We start from the raw sequence: 16,113 nt of genomic DNA, 5'->3' as shown, positions 1-16,113 counted from the left end.
TGATGTTTTCACCATCTTTTTTTTTTTTTTTTTAACAGTTTTTGATTTTTTTTTATTTTAGAGAACAAGCAGGGGGGAGGGCAAAGGGAGAGGGAGAGAATCTCAAGCACGGAGCCCATTGTGGGGGTCGATCTCACAACCCTGAGATCATGACCTGAGCTGAAATCAAAAGTCGGATGCTTAACCGACTGAGCCACCCAGGTGCCCCATATTTTCACGATCTTTTGATCAGGGACTTGAGCATCACTACATCACCTTTGACAGTGAGTTTTCATTGGTTTTTAGTGATAAGAATTTGATTTCAAGTGTTTGGAATTATATATGTCTTTTTTTTTAAATTCACAGATCTATCAACTTTGAGATTTAGTGGACCTAATGAGTTTTGCATATTTTTAGGGGGGTTTAAATCATAATTGGAATATCTAACAGATATTGTCATAAATTGACAAAATGCAAATACTTTCTTTGATACCTTTCATATATGTAATTCTGTGATTTCTTAATTAATGGGCTGAAAGCTAGAGGTTAGTACTTTCCATTAAAACTAATTTTTTTTTAAATCTCTGAGTCTGTTGGGTTTTACGTGATAATTTTTTTTTAAGTTGGTGACCGCCTTTGACAAAAAATAATTTTATATGTAGAGTTTTTCATTGTTCAGAATAGTTTTTTCTTTTTAGATTGAGTTACTATAATAATTTAGCCTGAATGTTTCCCATCTACTTATATAATATCCAACTAGAGATGCCAGAAATTATAGATACCTGTTATTTTCACAGATACTAGTCAAATTTAGAGGCAGTCATATATTCTTACAGATTTCCTTTTTCTTTAGATGGTAGATACCTGGATGATTCTTGGGTTAATGCTCCAACCTCCAAATCTTCTAAATCACGAAAAGAGAAATCTCGGAGTCCTCTCAGAGTTACCACCCTGGAGAGTAACGTAAAGAAGAATAACCGTGTGGAGTTCCGTGAACCTTTGGTTTCTTACAGGTTAGTGTTTAAAAACAAATTATCAAATAGGATTATTGTAATATTTACAATAAGATTATGGTTTATTTTCTGAGTTTTTCATAGGACTATGACTCTAGTATTATTACCTTTATCATTTTCCAAAAAGATAAAGCAAAAATCTTTTATATTATGAAATACTGACTTTCTATTCTTTTACAGATTAAATATTTGGAGGGAAGAAGTAATGGCCCAGGCTACCACCATTGTAATATATATGTTTCCTGTAGACAGATTATTCAGTCTCTGGAAATATGAATTTTTTTTCCTTAATATCTCAGATTAGGTGTTATGCATAATGAATTTTTTATAGCTTAGTTTTCTTCTTCTTTTTTTTTTTTTTGGTAGCATCAATCAGTTACCTAAAATTTCTTTCCTATTGAGAACGTGAGTTGGTTTATTGTTTCACTTTGTTGTTAATGGCTCTTTTCAGCAACTTACTGTCAGATGTTCAGGATTGATGTATGAATTTTGATAGTATAGATACTATCAAATGATGTATATTTTTGTTAGCTGGTAATTTAGGATATTCAGTAGATAAAATGATAGAATTTTATATTTGAGAAACATTTTACTAATATTATAAAATATGTGTTAATACTGTCAGTATAAGAAATAGTAATAAAAAATAAACACTGGACCTTTTATTTCTTTGTTTCATTTATTAACATTTTTAGTATTCTAAAATGTCAGTAAGTCAAGATGTTTCATGATGGTGCCAGAGACTACTGAGTATATGTTTGTACTCTTAAATTTGAGATAAAGAATTTGGGAGATGGAGGTAGATCATGGGTTCATATCAGTTCATAATATCAATATTTGATTTGATACAATTTTGAAATATCTAGGTGAAAATATTCAGTAGGCATTTAAAAATTTGAGCAGGAATGTGTGGGAAAGGTCAGGGCTGGGAATATAAATTTGGGAGTTTTCACTAGCGTTGAAGTGATAAAAATGGTGAAGAAGATACAGAGAGAAAGCCAGGGAATTGATCTGGGTAAAAGTTCATAATTTAGTAAAAGGAGAAAGAAAAAATGTGAAAAATAGTCAGAGTTCAGAAGTCTTTAATCACACAAATATTAAGCAACTTGCCTAGAAACATAATCACCATCGGAATTAAAACTATAAATTACTCTTTATTGATATTCTGGTATTCTTCCTGCCAAGAATGCCACTTGATATTTAAAATTTTGTAAAATATATGTCTTTTAGGATTAAAAGGAACCCGTAGGATAGCTGTGAATAGAACATCCTTCACCTGGCTAACTCCATCATTTTTAGCACCTTCTGTATGAAACATTGCCAGATCTCTTTCTATCCCACTTCATTCCCGCAGCCTATTTAATCCTTCCTGTGCTCTTATAATACTATATAACTTCCTCTGTTAAAGCATTTTCATGTTGCATTATATTTTGATTCCATATCTACCCATTACGTTAGCTTATGTATAAATCTGTCTTATTCTCAAAACATTAGCCTAGTGCCTGTCATTTATTAAGTATTCCATAAATATTTTTCCTAACATTTATTGTGAAAATTTAAACAACAGTGACAACATGATGTCAAACTGGAAAAACTCAAAAAAAAAAAAAAAAGAATTGTATAATAAATACCCTTATATGTATTCTGTAAATATTTAATGAATGAGTTAATGAAAGACTATGACATTACTTTTTTTTTTAGCGGCGCGGGATCAACTGTCCTTCCCTTTTTAAGATTGTGACATGATATGTAAACTGCCTTTATATGCTTTATTTTATTCTTTACATGTGCTAAGTTTATACTTAAATCATTTTAGCTATGAATTATTGTGGTCTGGTAAAGGTAGTGCAAATAACTGAATTTAGTCTTGATCTCTAGTGCAATCTACAGGAGTCAGTTCACAGCCCCTATCTTGTTGAATAATCAACCATTCAGAACAGGGTCTAATGTTTTTTGGGTCATAGATTCCAGTGAGAATTTGATGAAAACTGTAGACTGTCTCCTTAGAAAAATGCACATACTCATAGACTCATAATAGATAAAATTACCATATTACGCTATAACAGAATTATGGCTTTAAGAAATCTTGTGGTATTTAGAGTTTTATGCCTTTACATGAAGGTGTATAATAGAATTGTTAATGTGAGCCACACATAATTTAACTTGTTTAGTAGTCCCATACCTAGACACATGAAGATGTTTTACATTCTTTTTTTGTTGTCATTCTAAGTCTTTAGAATCTGGTATGTAATTTACATTGTAGCGTGTCTCCCATTTGGGCTAACCACATTTCAAGTGCTCAGTAGCCACATGTGGCTAATGTCTACTCTTTCAAACATTGCAGATCCAGATTGTTATGTTCGCTTTTACAATTTTGTTGGGTATTTTTTCATAAGTCATGTCCTTTTCTTATTGCTGAGGCTTGTCTTCATTAACGTCCCTTTTAGTAAACTGTTTCTGTTCCTAAAATATAACTTATTAGAATGATAATATAAATAAAATAAATAAATAATAAATAAAATAAATATAAATAAATAGAATAAAATAAAAATAACCTCTGGAGGAAGGCTTTTGCTAATGTTTTTATGAGTAGAGAATATGGACTTTGTGATATGTACTTTGGCAATGCCTAGTCTTTGCTTATTCCACAATTTCTAGATGTGCTTTACATAGTTTGAAGCTACCAAAAAAAGTGGTCTGTGGTTCGGAGACACTTGACTTCCCTAACTACATTTATGTGGAGGAAAACATTTATTATACCTCTACTTTACTCTAGTTCCAATCTGTTTGCTAATTTGGTGCATTATTTAGAAGTTACCAATACAAAATTTGAGAACTTTTTTTCCTGTATTTAAGATTTCATAGAGGAAAAAAAAAAAGATTTCATAGAGAAGTAAAATATACATTTTGGTAATAGATGTCAAGGGAATATCCAAAGTCAGATTGTAATCCTATTTTCTGGGATTTCTTAAGGAAATCTCTACATACATCTTTTGTGTATTTCTTATTTTATAATATGCAGATTAATGATTTAGGTTATTTGCCATTTAACTTGATAGAGGGGGCATTGAGCATTGAATCTTAATATCAGTAATGGTTATTTTGTTATTTAACCTACTGGAATTCCAAAACTTTTTTGGGATATCTAATGTTAGCTTAGAGTTCTCCCTTCAGTTTGTATGACTGGTTTCAATTTGATTTTTGAAATCTTTATTCAAAACTTATTATTTTTTAATAATAGGGAAATCCATGGTACAACTTCCAGTATGAATCCTAGCCATCTAGAGTCAAAGCATGTATATTGTGTGGATGTTAATGAAGAAAAGCCTGAGAACAGGAACCGGATGATAGGCAATCGAGAAGAACTGAATGTACATTGCTGTGATTTTGAGAGCTCCCAGTCATCTGTCATCAATGATACAGTGGTTAGGTTTTTAAATGATCGACCAGCAATTGATGCATTGCAAAATTCTGAATGTTTGATTAAGATGGCAGCTCCTGTGAGAACTGAGGAAGAAAATCCTAATAGAGCAAAAGGAAATGAGAAGGCTTCTGTAAGTAACATGGGCCATGATGTTGATCCAAGAGTGTTGCGGATAACTGACTCTTCTCCATCCTCTACTAGTACTTCTAATTCCCAAAGGTTAGATATCTTAAAGCAGCGACAACATGATGTCAAACTGGAAAAACTCAAGGAGCGAATTAGAAAACAGTGGGAACACTCAGAAGAAACAAATGGCCGGGGCCAGAATCTGGGTCATATTGACCATCCAGTAATGGTTGTTAATGTTGATAACTCAGTGACAGCAAAAGTCAGGAAAGTGGCAACAGCACCACCTGCTCCAACATATAAAGGTTTGTAGTCGGTCTTTGTGTCTTTCTGTCTTCCTGCCTTCTTCTCCCCGTTTCTCCCTACAATGTATTTGAGCAGAGAGGATTGTCTTTAGAACAGGGTGTGATTCTCAAATCAAATGCTTAAGAAATGAATTCAAGGTGCAGGTCAAAAATGCAGAAACTTGGATGCTACACTGGACCTGAATCAGAATTTTTGGGTATAGAGTCCAGAACTGGAATTTTTAACAAGTCCCTCAGGAGATTCTTATAATTTAAGAACCCCTATCTGAACAGTTAATAAGTTGAACAAAAGAGAAAATAAGAATTAGTACCATTTTCAGATAACTGGAAGAATATTACTCTTATTCTGCCATTGTATTTGGATTGCTGTTAGGAATTCTTTCAAAAGTAAATGTTTAAAAGATAATTTAGTCAATTCTAGTTACATTTGGTTACAGAATATTTTAGCACTGATATTTTGATCCTCTTACTATTTTAAACTTTGAGTTTTGACAATAATGGTTTCCCTCCCATGTTTGAGAAATATTTATATCAGGTTTATACCTAAAATATTTAAAAAATAAAATAAATCAGATTTTTTTTTATTTTTATTTTTATTTTTTTAAGATTTTATTTATTTATTTGACAGAGATAGAGACAGCCAGCGAGAAAGGGAACACAAGCAGGGGGAGTGGGAGAGGAAGAAGCAGGCTCATAGTGGAGGAGCCTGATGTGGGGCTCGATCCCGCAATGCCGGGATCACGCCCTGAGCCGAAGGCAGACGCTTAACCGCTGTGCCACCCAGGCGCCCCTAAAAAATAAAATAAATCAGATTTATACCAATATAGAAAAATTTTCATTGAGAAAATGCTTTTCCAAGAGAATTTCTGTTTTGTAGGCAACTCAAGTTTTTATATATGATGGTTTTAAGGAGTTTGTATTTTTATGTTCCTGAAATTATTTTCGGGGTTGTTCATTTAAAGTCTTTAATATGAAGAGTTGATTCATTGACCAGATCAGTCTCTGTTAGACTTTTGTCATTAAAACTTCCGCTACCATAGCCTTTCTTTTGTGGATACTTTCAAAGTTCAGTTTTCCTAGGTAAGAGTATAAAGATCGAAATATTGTCAAGATTCATTTTTTTTCTGTTAATTTTAAGTCGTAAACAAACTAGGACAGTTTTTGCTATAATTTTATTTTGTATTTTTCTACCAAGTCTAACTTTTCTCTGACCAGCTTTGCAGTTCTTTGTAGTCCTAAGGTGTTTTAGTCTTTTTCTCCAGAGCAGATTTTATATATATAGTTAGAGCCATTATCAGTTTTATTTTGTGTTCCATATCATGTTTTGCTAGTGATATTCATTGTAAATTAGATAAGAGATGGATAATTTGCATTTTATTCTTGCTAATTTGTGATAAAATTGTGAACAGTTACTTTAGAATACTGAAAACTTGCTCTGTTAGCCAGGATTGGTCTAATGTATTATTAATTAAATTATTTCATATCCTTCTACTCATTTGTGTACCATGTAGTAATTGTCCACACTGTTAACAGAGCAAATAGCAAATGGTGGGGTCAAAATGGTCTTGTTAGTTCTGTGATAGTGATTATCCAAAACTTCTGCTATACTGTCAGATCATTAAATGAAGATTATACATTTAAGGTGTATTTATTCTAGAAATCAAAGTTCTGAAATTCCAAAAGTTATTCCACCTAAGGCAAGTTAAGATGGTCAACTTAAATCTGTATTTAATAATTTAAATCTGTATTTAATAATTTACAAAAATCTAAAAATTAAAAACAGAACAAAACAAAACACAACGCTAAGAACTGGAGTAAAAATCTTAAAATCTTAACTTCCTTTGAGTTGGTGACTGGATTTCCCATATACCTTTGACTTCTTTATTTTTTAACCTGTTAGTTTTCGTATTAAAATATTTTACAAATAGAATTTTTGGGTGGCTAATTTATGAAATGTAGCATACGTTTGAGAAATCATAACAATATAGTTTCCGATGTCCCAAGCAATGGATTTGCTTTTTCCAACATTGAAAAACTACTTTTTGTCAACTTTTTGGCAGTGTAAATTAAAAGGATCTTAATATGCTGTATTCTAAAGTGACATTTTAATTTTTCTTGTTCACATACGTAATAAATTCACTTGGTTCACAATTCAAAAGACAAAAAGGGTATACCTTGAAAAGCTCTTGTGCTCCAACTACCTGGTTCCCTTTCTGGAGATTACTTGTGTTAACAATTTATATATCCTTCCAGAGATAATTTTTGCATACACAGAGAGTGTGTGTGTTTATTTTCTTTCTTTTTTTATACCGTTGTTAGTATACTAAGCTTATTCTAAACTTTGGTTTTTCGTGTATGTTTTTTCTTTCTTTAAAGACACAGGAAGTGTTCTATGATTCTGCTTTAAAATTTGAAGTACTGAACACAAACAATGTTTATGTGATTTTTGTTTTATTCTTAGTTGTTTGCATGCATTTTTCTTCCTGGTGTAAATGCCCATGAAGTTTAAGACCTTATATTGGTCATCCTTATTTTATTTCAGAGCCTAGTACAATGTCTTGAACATAAATGCACAGTAAATTTTTTATTCTAGTCAATGAATTCAGCTAGTAAGAAAAAAGGGGACAAAGAATGAAAATATAGTAGTCCTCCCTATCCTTGGGGGATATATTCCAAGACCCCCAGTGGATCCTGAAACTGGACAGTACTGAACCCTATAAATACTACTTTTTTCCTATACGTACATGCCTGTGATAAAGTTCAGTTTATAAATTAGATACAGTTAACAGTAATAATGGAACAATTATAACAATATACTAAAATAAAAGTTATGTACTGTCCTCAGCTTCCTTGTGATGCTGTGAGATGATGGTGAACCTGTTGTGAGGAGATGAAGTGAGTGACGTGAGCCCTGTGACATAGCGTTAGGCTACTACTCTTGGCCTTCTGACAAGGCAAGGATCACCTGATTCTGCACCAGGGTTGACAGAGGGTCATGGAAATTGCGGAAAGTGTAAAGGGGGGACTACTCTAAAATTGGGGGACAGAAAAAAAAAACTGTTGTAGATATTGAAACCTTCTTCAAGTTAATTTATAAGTAAAGATGCAAATATAAAGAAAGGCTCCCATAGAGATAAATGTTTCCTTAAGAGGAGAGGAGAAAAAAATGGTAAGAGTTGAATATAGAGACATGAGTTAGGGGTGATGGTGACGGTGATGAGAAGTTGAGAGAGAGAGAGATTGGCATGGGATTGCCACACTTTCTTATTACAGACTATAGCTTGCAACAGACTGGACACTACATTTATAAAATTTTTCTTTGTATAGGCATGATGACGTGCCCCTCGCCGCAAATGTCAGGTGAAATTAAGCTTTATGCTATTGTGCCTAAGAGCTGAATAGATTGATTTCTATTAGATATGTAATTAATTTAGTACATTTTATTTAACACTTCTGGAGTGCTTTTACCCATTTCTGACTCCAGTCTATTCTTTACATTGATTTAATTTTACAAATATTTATTGGCTGCCAGTTGTTTGGTAAGTTGAGCCCATCTGAAAATATAAATCTTTATACTACTCTAGTTATCATCCATATTCATTATTTTATTATTTTGTAAAATAACATTCCAAGTTTAGTGTATTTCTTAAAGAGTAGAGATAAATTCAAAGTAAGAAATCAGAATATTAATCCCTAGGAAATAGCACATATCTTATGTTTGTTGAGAAGTTGAACAAATATGCTTTCAAGACCTGTTTTCCACACTTTGCGTGCATTTTGCTTGTGTAGATAGCAGCTTGTCTGCTTGTTAAGCCATAGGCAAAATTGGACAGATAGTAGCAATTAATGCCTGTCTTCAAAGAAAGAAGATTTAGTGTTGTCTCTTTCTTAGTCCTGAGAAGAGTAGTTCTGTCCCTGAAATCCATAATTTATGAATGACATTCACTTATCATTTAATTTACTGCTTCTCCATTTCTAGCCTTTTTGAACAAATGTAAATTGCTTCATCTCACTGAAGCTTACTTTTTCCAAACAGTATTTGTCAAGACATTATGTGGTAACTAATTATGCATCCTTCTTTAAAAAGCGTATAAAGCTAACAACACTTGTTATTAGGGAAACACAAATCAAAACCTCAGTGAGATACCATTCACAACCGCTAGGATCCTCTTATAAAAACAAGAGACAATAACAAGTGTTGATGAGGATGTAGAGAAATTGGAACCCTCATACATTGCTTAATAGAATATCAAATGGTGCAGCTCTTTTAGAAAATGGTTTGACAGTCCTCAAAAAGTTAAACATGGAGTTACCATATGACCCAGCAATTGCAATCGTAGGTATAATATACAAGAGAATTGAAGACATATGTTCACTGGAAAACTTGTACATGAATGTTCGTAGCAATGTTGTTAATACCAGCCAAAAAGTGGAAACATTTCAAGGGTCTATCACCTGATAAGTGGATAAACAGTGTTGGTATATTCATACAATGGAATATTATTCAGTAATAAAAAGGAAAAAAGCTTTGATACATGTTACACAGTCAGTGAAAACATTATGTTAAGTGAAAGAAGGCAGACACAAAAGGCCACGGATTGTATGATCCTATTTGAATGACCTGTCCAGAATATGTCAATCCATGAAGAAGGAAGGTAGATTTGTGGTTGCCAGGGAATAGAGAGAGTGATGGAGGAGTGGCTACTAATGGGTACAGGAAATTAGATAGTGGGGATAGGTCCATAACTTTGTGAATATACTAAAAACCATTGAACTGTATACTTTAAAAGAGTGAATTTTATAGTATGTTAATTATATCTCACTTAAAAAAGTATAACAGAATTTATAATGCAACTTTGATAAGAATGTTTTGTATTGTTGGTATGAATTAGGCTTCAATCCTTCAGAGACCAAGATTCGAACACCTGATGGGAAAGTGTGGCAGGAGGCTGACTTTCAAAACATGAGTAGAGAACTGTATCGAGACTTAGCACTTCACTTTGGAGGTGAGAATAGAGCTTTCTTAGATTTTGCATATTTTATCATGTATGCTATCTAACATAAAATTGTCACCAAACTAAAGATATTTTCCTTTTTTAACTGCATGGTATACGAAAATAGTTAAGCTTTCAGTCATAAGGCTCTCTTAGCCTCTAGGCTCTGCTCCAGGAGTAAAATTAGTATACATGTCTGATGAGACAGAAACTAGGCTATTTTTAACCTGAGGGACTTTCAAAGTCAGGCCTGTCTGATTTGAAGGAAACATAGCTGCGTGTGGTTGAAGTTTATTTCTAATAGACCTCTGAGATCTTTGAGATGGTCAGTAACTTGGCAGGCAGCAGATAAGATGATAGGAACATGAGAGCCAAATGCAGAAAGAAAAACATTATAGGAAGGGAATACATTTACAGAATTGGAAAGAGGAGGGACTTAGGAAAGATTGGAAGAGGGAAATAGGAAGGTCATATAATAACGTTTCTAGTTATTGAACACTTGATGTGATTGGGGGCAAGGTGCTGCATTCTTAGACTTAGGTATTTTTTTTTATAGTTGTGGAAATGGAGGCTTACAGAGTAATTTTCCCAAGGTTGTATAAGGTAGTTGAGAATTGAAGCCAAGATTCAAAGCCAACTCTGTCTGACTCTAAAGCCTGAGATTTTTCTACTGAGCCACCATAGAGATTTTACTAGTAAATTTTCTGGTATTAAGTGTCCAGTCCAGTTTTCCTACTATTATTATTGGAACACTGTATTTAGAATTTTTTTCCTCAGGTGGAAAGGGAGTAGTTAAGAGCAAAGATTTTAGAATCAGCTTACAAGTTGAGTCAGATTCTAGCTCTGTACCACCAGTGTTACATAACCCCTCTTCCTTGATTTTCTAGGGATAATAACAATATACCTTCATAGGTCAGTATCTTTACAGACTATTAGAATGATGTGCACCAAAGAATTCTTTAAGAGGTCTGTTAAGACTGCCTTCTCAGGGTGCCTGGGTGGCTCATTCAATTAAGCGTCCACCTTTTGATCTTAGCTCAGGTCATGATCTCAGAGTCGTGAGTTCGAGCCCCACTTTGGGCTCCGTGCTTGGCGTGGAACCTGCTTAAAAAAAAAAAAAGACTGCCTTCTCGCTATAATGGTTGAACTCTGTCTTTTTGGCTAGGACTGACCCATTTACTTGTGTTTTAGATTGCATTTACTTTTGTGTATTTAAGGACATTACTTTGTCCTTATTTCCTTTCTTTGCGTCATCAAGTTTTCCTTCTCTACAAGGTCATGCCCATCAACACACTGTTTGATGACGTGCTGTTATCTCAGCCATCATAAAAGAACCCCTCTTTTGGCCCTGCTCTCTTCAGTTACTGCCTTGTTTCTCTCCTATTTACAGCACAGCTTCAAAAAGTTGCCTTATACTCATTGTCTCCAGGTTTTTTCTTCCCTTTTACTCTTGAATCTTTTCTATTTGGTTTTTGCTCCAGCTTCTCTGTGGACTGCTAATTTTAGGGTCATCAGTGACTTCCACATTGGTAAATCCAGTGTTTAATTTTCAGTTGTCATCTTGATCTTTCTGCAACATTAGACATAATCAGTTACTTCTTTCTTGAAACTTTTTACTTGACATCTAAAATACCTTAAATGTTTGGTTTTCCTTCTGAGTCTGGGTGCTGCTTTTCAGTTGTTGGGTTTTTTTTTTTCCCCCTAATCGATTCCCTGATATCTAAACATAGCCACGCCCTGGTCTCAGTACCTAGATCTATCCTTTTTTTCCCCTCTTTTCTTTTCTCTTCCTCTCTCTCTTTTTCTTTTTTCTTTTTCTTCTTCTTCTCCTTCTACTACTGCTACTACTCCTACTACTTATTACATACACACTAGGCAAGCTCATCTAGTCTCAGGGTTTAAATATTTTCTGTTGCCGATGATTCCCAAATATACGTCTCTAGCCTAGACTTCTCTGAACTTAGAGTTGTGTCCAGCTGCTAACTCCACATCTCCCTTTGGATGTATAATGGGTTTCTCAATATATCAAAAATGGAGCTAGCTAACTAAATGAGGTCATGATATACCCCTTAAACCTTCACCTCTCGTAGTCCCTCCATCCTATCTTTCTTCTTGTTCAGGCCCCAAATCTTTTTTTTTGTTAATTTAAATTCAATTAATTAACATATAATGTATTATTTGTTTCAGGGGTATAGACCTCAAATCTTAAGTTGTCCTTGACTCTCATATTTTTCTCAGACCTTATATTTCATATTGCCCAAAATATATCTAAAAATATAAACACTTTCCCACCTTTGTCACTGCTCCATAGGTCTAAGCCACCATGAGTCTCTTGTGTGATTATTGCAGTGGCCTTCTCACTGGTCTTCTGCTTCTTCTAATGCATCTGTTCTCATCACAGCTGCTAGAGTAAGCTTGTTAAAATTTAATTTAGGTCATATCACTCCCTTTCCCCCAAACTTCCAAAAACCTCTCAATCTCATTCTTAGGTAAAACCTGCAGTTCTTACGATGACTCGTAAAGCCCAACATGATCTGGCCCTCAGTTATGTCTCAGACTCTAGTTCTTTCTACTTTTCTCTTTGTTCATTTCACTCACACTGGCCAGCTTGCTGTTTCTCAGAGGTTCCTGCTTTAGGGCCTTTGACTCACACTTCCACTTTGCCCAGAATGCAGAGCTCTATATGTATTTTAAGTTTATAGTTCTTCAGATCTGTAATTGAGTTTGATGTTTCAAGTTTATATGTATAGCTAGTCTATTCCCCTAGATTGGAATTTAAAAAATTAGTGACTAGTAATTTATATGTGAAATACCTTGACATTATTTGGGAATATTATATTGAGTATTTTATAAAGTTTATTCTAGAAGTTCATGAATATCTCGGTTTTTTACATAGGAATTTTTAAGTGAAATAGGAATCTGTGAAAGTGCTCACCTGTGAGATTCTATAGATGATATGACCCTGGCTTGGAAAGCATTATTTTTATAGCTTCTTCCAGTTTGTGAAAGTGAGGTAAATTTCTCGAGGGTTTTCTGAAAACAAAACAAAACAAAAATGAAAAACAAAAAATAATTAGAACCTAACAGTGGGGGTAGTGGTAATCTTTAGACCTTTCCTTATGAGGAGTTGGCATTGATAGCTTATGGGTCACAGAAATAGCCTCAGCAAAGGGTTTTTTTCTCTCTACCTGAATCATATACTTTATACTGATTTTTCATACTGGGGAGAGGATGCGTGGGTGGGTAGGAATCATTATAATATTTACTATGAGAGTTTCTGCTTTTCAGATGATATCTCTATGAAAGAGAAACCTGCTGAAAAAAGTAAAGAGAAGAAAGCGGTCAAGCCGGTACGAAAAGTCCAAAAGGTAACACAATTATCAAGTCCAGAAGGCAAAACAGGTTAGTTTTGTCAATATCATGTCCACCCTAAAATTACATAATACTGAAATGGCATTCTATATGGAAATAAATGTTTGTTAAGCAAATGGCACATAGAAAAATTCAGTACATTTTCCGTATCATCATTTTGTATACGTGTTTTATTGAGGTATAACTGACACAGAATAAGATGCACATAGTTAGAATGTTAGTTTGATGACTTTTCATATCTGTATATACTCATGAAACCTTATGTTCACCATAATACTGAACACATCACTCCCCCCACATTTTTATATCATTATTTTTAATAGAAATTAACTAGGATGCCTGGGTGGCTCAGTTGGTTAAGGGTCTGCTTTCGGCTTAGGTCATGATCCCAGGGTCCTGGGATCGAATCCCACATCAGGCTCCTTGCTCAGCAGGGAGCCTGCTTCTCCCTCTCCCTCTGCCTGCCACTACCCCTGCTTGTGCTCAGTCTTTCTCTCTTTCTGACAAATAAATAAATAAAATCTTTAAAAAAGAAATGAACTAGACTAAAGATAATGATTTTTATGTAGTGAACTTTTATATATAAAGGGATTGCTTATAACTGTCACTCAGTCCCTTCACTTATTCTCATAAGAGAATAAGTGTTGCATAAGAAAAGCATGGCAGCCCATACCAATAGTGGTCAGGCCAGACTCTAAATAGATCAGGACAGGGAAAATGAAAATTCCCTAGTTTTATAGTGATTAACACTTCAGGCCCAATTCAGGTTGCCTGGATTTATAGCCTAGTTCTGTCATGTCTAGCTTTGTTCCTTTGGTGAGTAAGTTAATTTTTGTGTCTCTTTGTTTCTCCATATGTAAAATGGGAAAGCAGTAGTACTTCTCTTACAGGGTTGTTGTGAAAACTAAAATAGTTAATACCTAAAGGAACTCAGTATTTGACACATGGTAAGCACTCAAATGTTAGATATGATTCCATTAATAGTAATATTATTTCTGGCTATCCTGAAAATGGTTATTTAGCTGTCCTATTCATGTTAGTGGGTAATTTGGGGTGAGAGAGTGGAGGAAGTTCGGAATTTGTCACTTTTATTTTGGAGACATTCAGAATCAGTCATTCTTACATTTGTTCATTATGGAGCTATTTGTGAGCACTTGCTCTGTGTGAGGCACCTGCTGTACTAAGTTTAGGCAATACAGTGGTAATACATGGCCCCTGCCTTCTTGGAACTTACAGTCTTGTCAGGAGAACAGCATTAAAATGTGATGAATGTATCATAGGGACTCTACAAGGTCTTATGGGAGCATGGAGCAGGAGTGAGGGGGCACTGGTTTTTAATCAGGTACTTGTTTTTCTGGTCATAGACTAATCTATAGAATATCAAATAACTTATTTTGTGACACTCATTGTTAACTCTAGATGTCAGAATGACCTGGCTGTATACAAATAAAAAATAAAGAATAAAATTAAAAAAAAAAAAGATTTTGGGGCGCCTGGGTGGCGCAGCGGTGAAGCGTCTGCCTTCGGCTCAGGACGTGATCCCAGCGTTATGGGATCAAGCCCCACATCAGGCTCCTCCACTATGAGCCTGCTTCTTCCTCTCCCACTCCCCCTGCTTGTGTTCCCTCTCTCGCTGGCTGTCTCTATCTCTGTCGAATAAATAAATAAAATCTTTAAAAAAAAAAAAAAGATTTTATTTATTTATTTGAGAGAAAGAGAGAGGGAGAGAGCACGAGCTGGAGGGAGGGGCAAAGCAGGGAGAGAGAAAAGCAGACTTCTTGCTGAGCAGGGAGCCCAACGTGGGGCTCGATCCCAGGACCCTGAGATCATGACCTGAACCAACAGCAGAAGCTTAACTGACTGAGTCACCCAGGTGCCCCCCAAAATAAAATTTTATAAGAACATGAATTATTGGAATATAAACTAATTTTTACAAGATGAAAATATGACAAAGTGTTATTTTTCATGTGGTATTATCTGATATTCTTGCCAGGGGCATAGTTCGAAATGAAGCATTGAGACAACTATAACTTGTAAATACTGATCTTGGATTGTATTTATCGAGTTTTGTGGTAGGCTAATTCCCATGTATACACTGTGCAGTGACTGAGAGACAGAGTCATTAAATGTGCTAACACTGTATTAGTAGTTTATCTATACTTAAAGTCCTCTTTTTCTACCAATGAGTGCATGAGACTATTCCAGAAAGCCAGAATTTAGAAATAACCACACAGCATATTCAGAAACCAGCATTTATAAATAACTACCCAGTATATTCATGGTTGCTTGCTTTTGATTTGGAAAATTAAGCTGAAATCGAGGAGAAGCCTGTTCTCTCATTTTGCTTAAGAACATAAAGTTTCTTTTTCTTTTTAATAATTTTTATTTTGTTATATTAGTCACCATACAGTAGAACATAAAGTTTCTTATAAATAGATTCAGCAATAGACTTAAAGCCATTTAAATATTTTAGATAGATCATTTAAGGTTAATAACAAGGTGCAAAAACAAAGTAAATAGCACACACAGATTTATAATTCATGTTTCTTCATACTGGATGTTTTCATTAAAACTGTACTTTCACTTAAACTTTTAAATTGAAGCCTTTTTATTATTTTTAAAATTTTATTTATTTGAGAGGGAGAGAGAGAGCACACAAGCAGAGAGGAGAGAGAGGGGGAGAAGCAGACTCCCTGCTGAGCAGAGAGCCCGATGTGGGACTCGATCCCAGGGCCCTGGGATCATGACCTGAGCAAAGTCAGACGCTTAACAGACTGAGCCACCCAGGCATCCACCCAAATTGAAACCTTTTTAAAAGAACTCTAAATAGGATGTCTTTTATTATAAATACAATAAAACAGCATCACAGAAAGCTTGAAAAATGGAAGAAAACAGAGAAA

The 16,113-nt window shown here is 34.4% G+C and overlaps 1 protein-coding gene across 4 annotated transcripts in view; it reads left to right on the top strand.

Moving 5' to 3' along the window:
- The window catches only part of CEP350 (centrosomal protein 350), a 150,504-nt gene that overhangs the window by 26,930 nt on the left and 107,461 nt on the right, over positions 1-16,113 (top strand). For all 4 annotated transcript variants that reach the window (XM_044387853.3, XM_026509152.4, XM_044387852.3 and 1 more), the window contains 4 exons: positions 833-992; positions 4,234-4,847; positions 9,740-9,853; positions 13,130-13,243. In XM_044387853.3, the coding sequence (XP_044243788.2) occupies positions 833-992; positions 4,234-4,847; positions 9,740-9,853; positions 13,130-13,243 (1,002 nt within the window). The remainder of the gene's footprint in view (positions 1-832; positions 993-4,233; positions 4,848-9,739; positions 9,854-13,129; positions 13,244-16,113) is intronic.

This window comes from Ursus arctos, unplaced genomic scaffold (genome assembly GCF_023065955.2).
Source record: "Ursus arctos isolate Adak ecotype North America unplaced genomic scaffold, UrsArc2.0 scaffold_2, whole genome shotgun sequence".
NCBI lineage: Eukaryota > Metazoa > Chordata > Mammalia > Carnivora > Ursidae > Ursus > Ursus arctos.
Note: the sequence above shows the minus strand (reverse complement) of the source record. Positions and strands in the feature narration are given on the sequence as shown.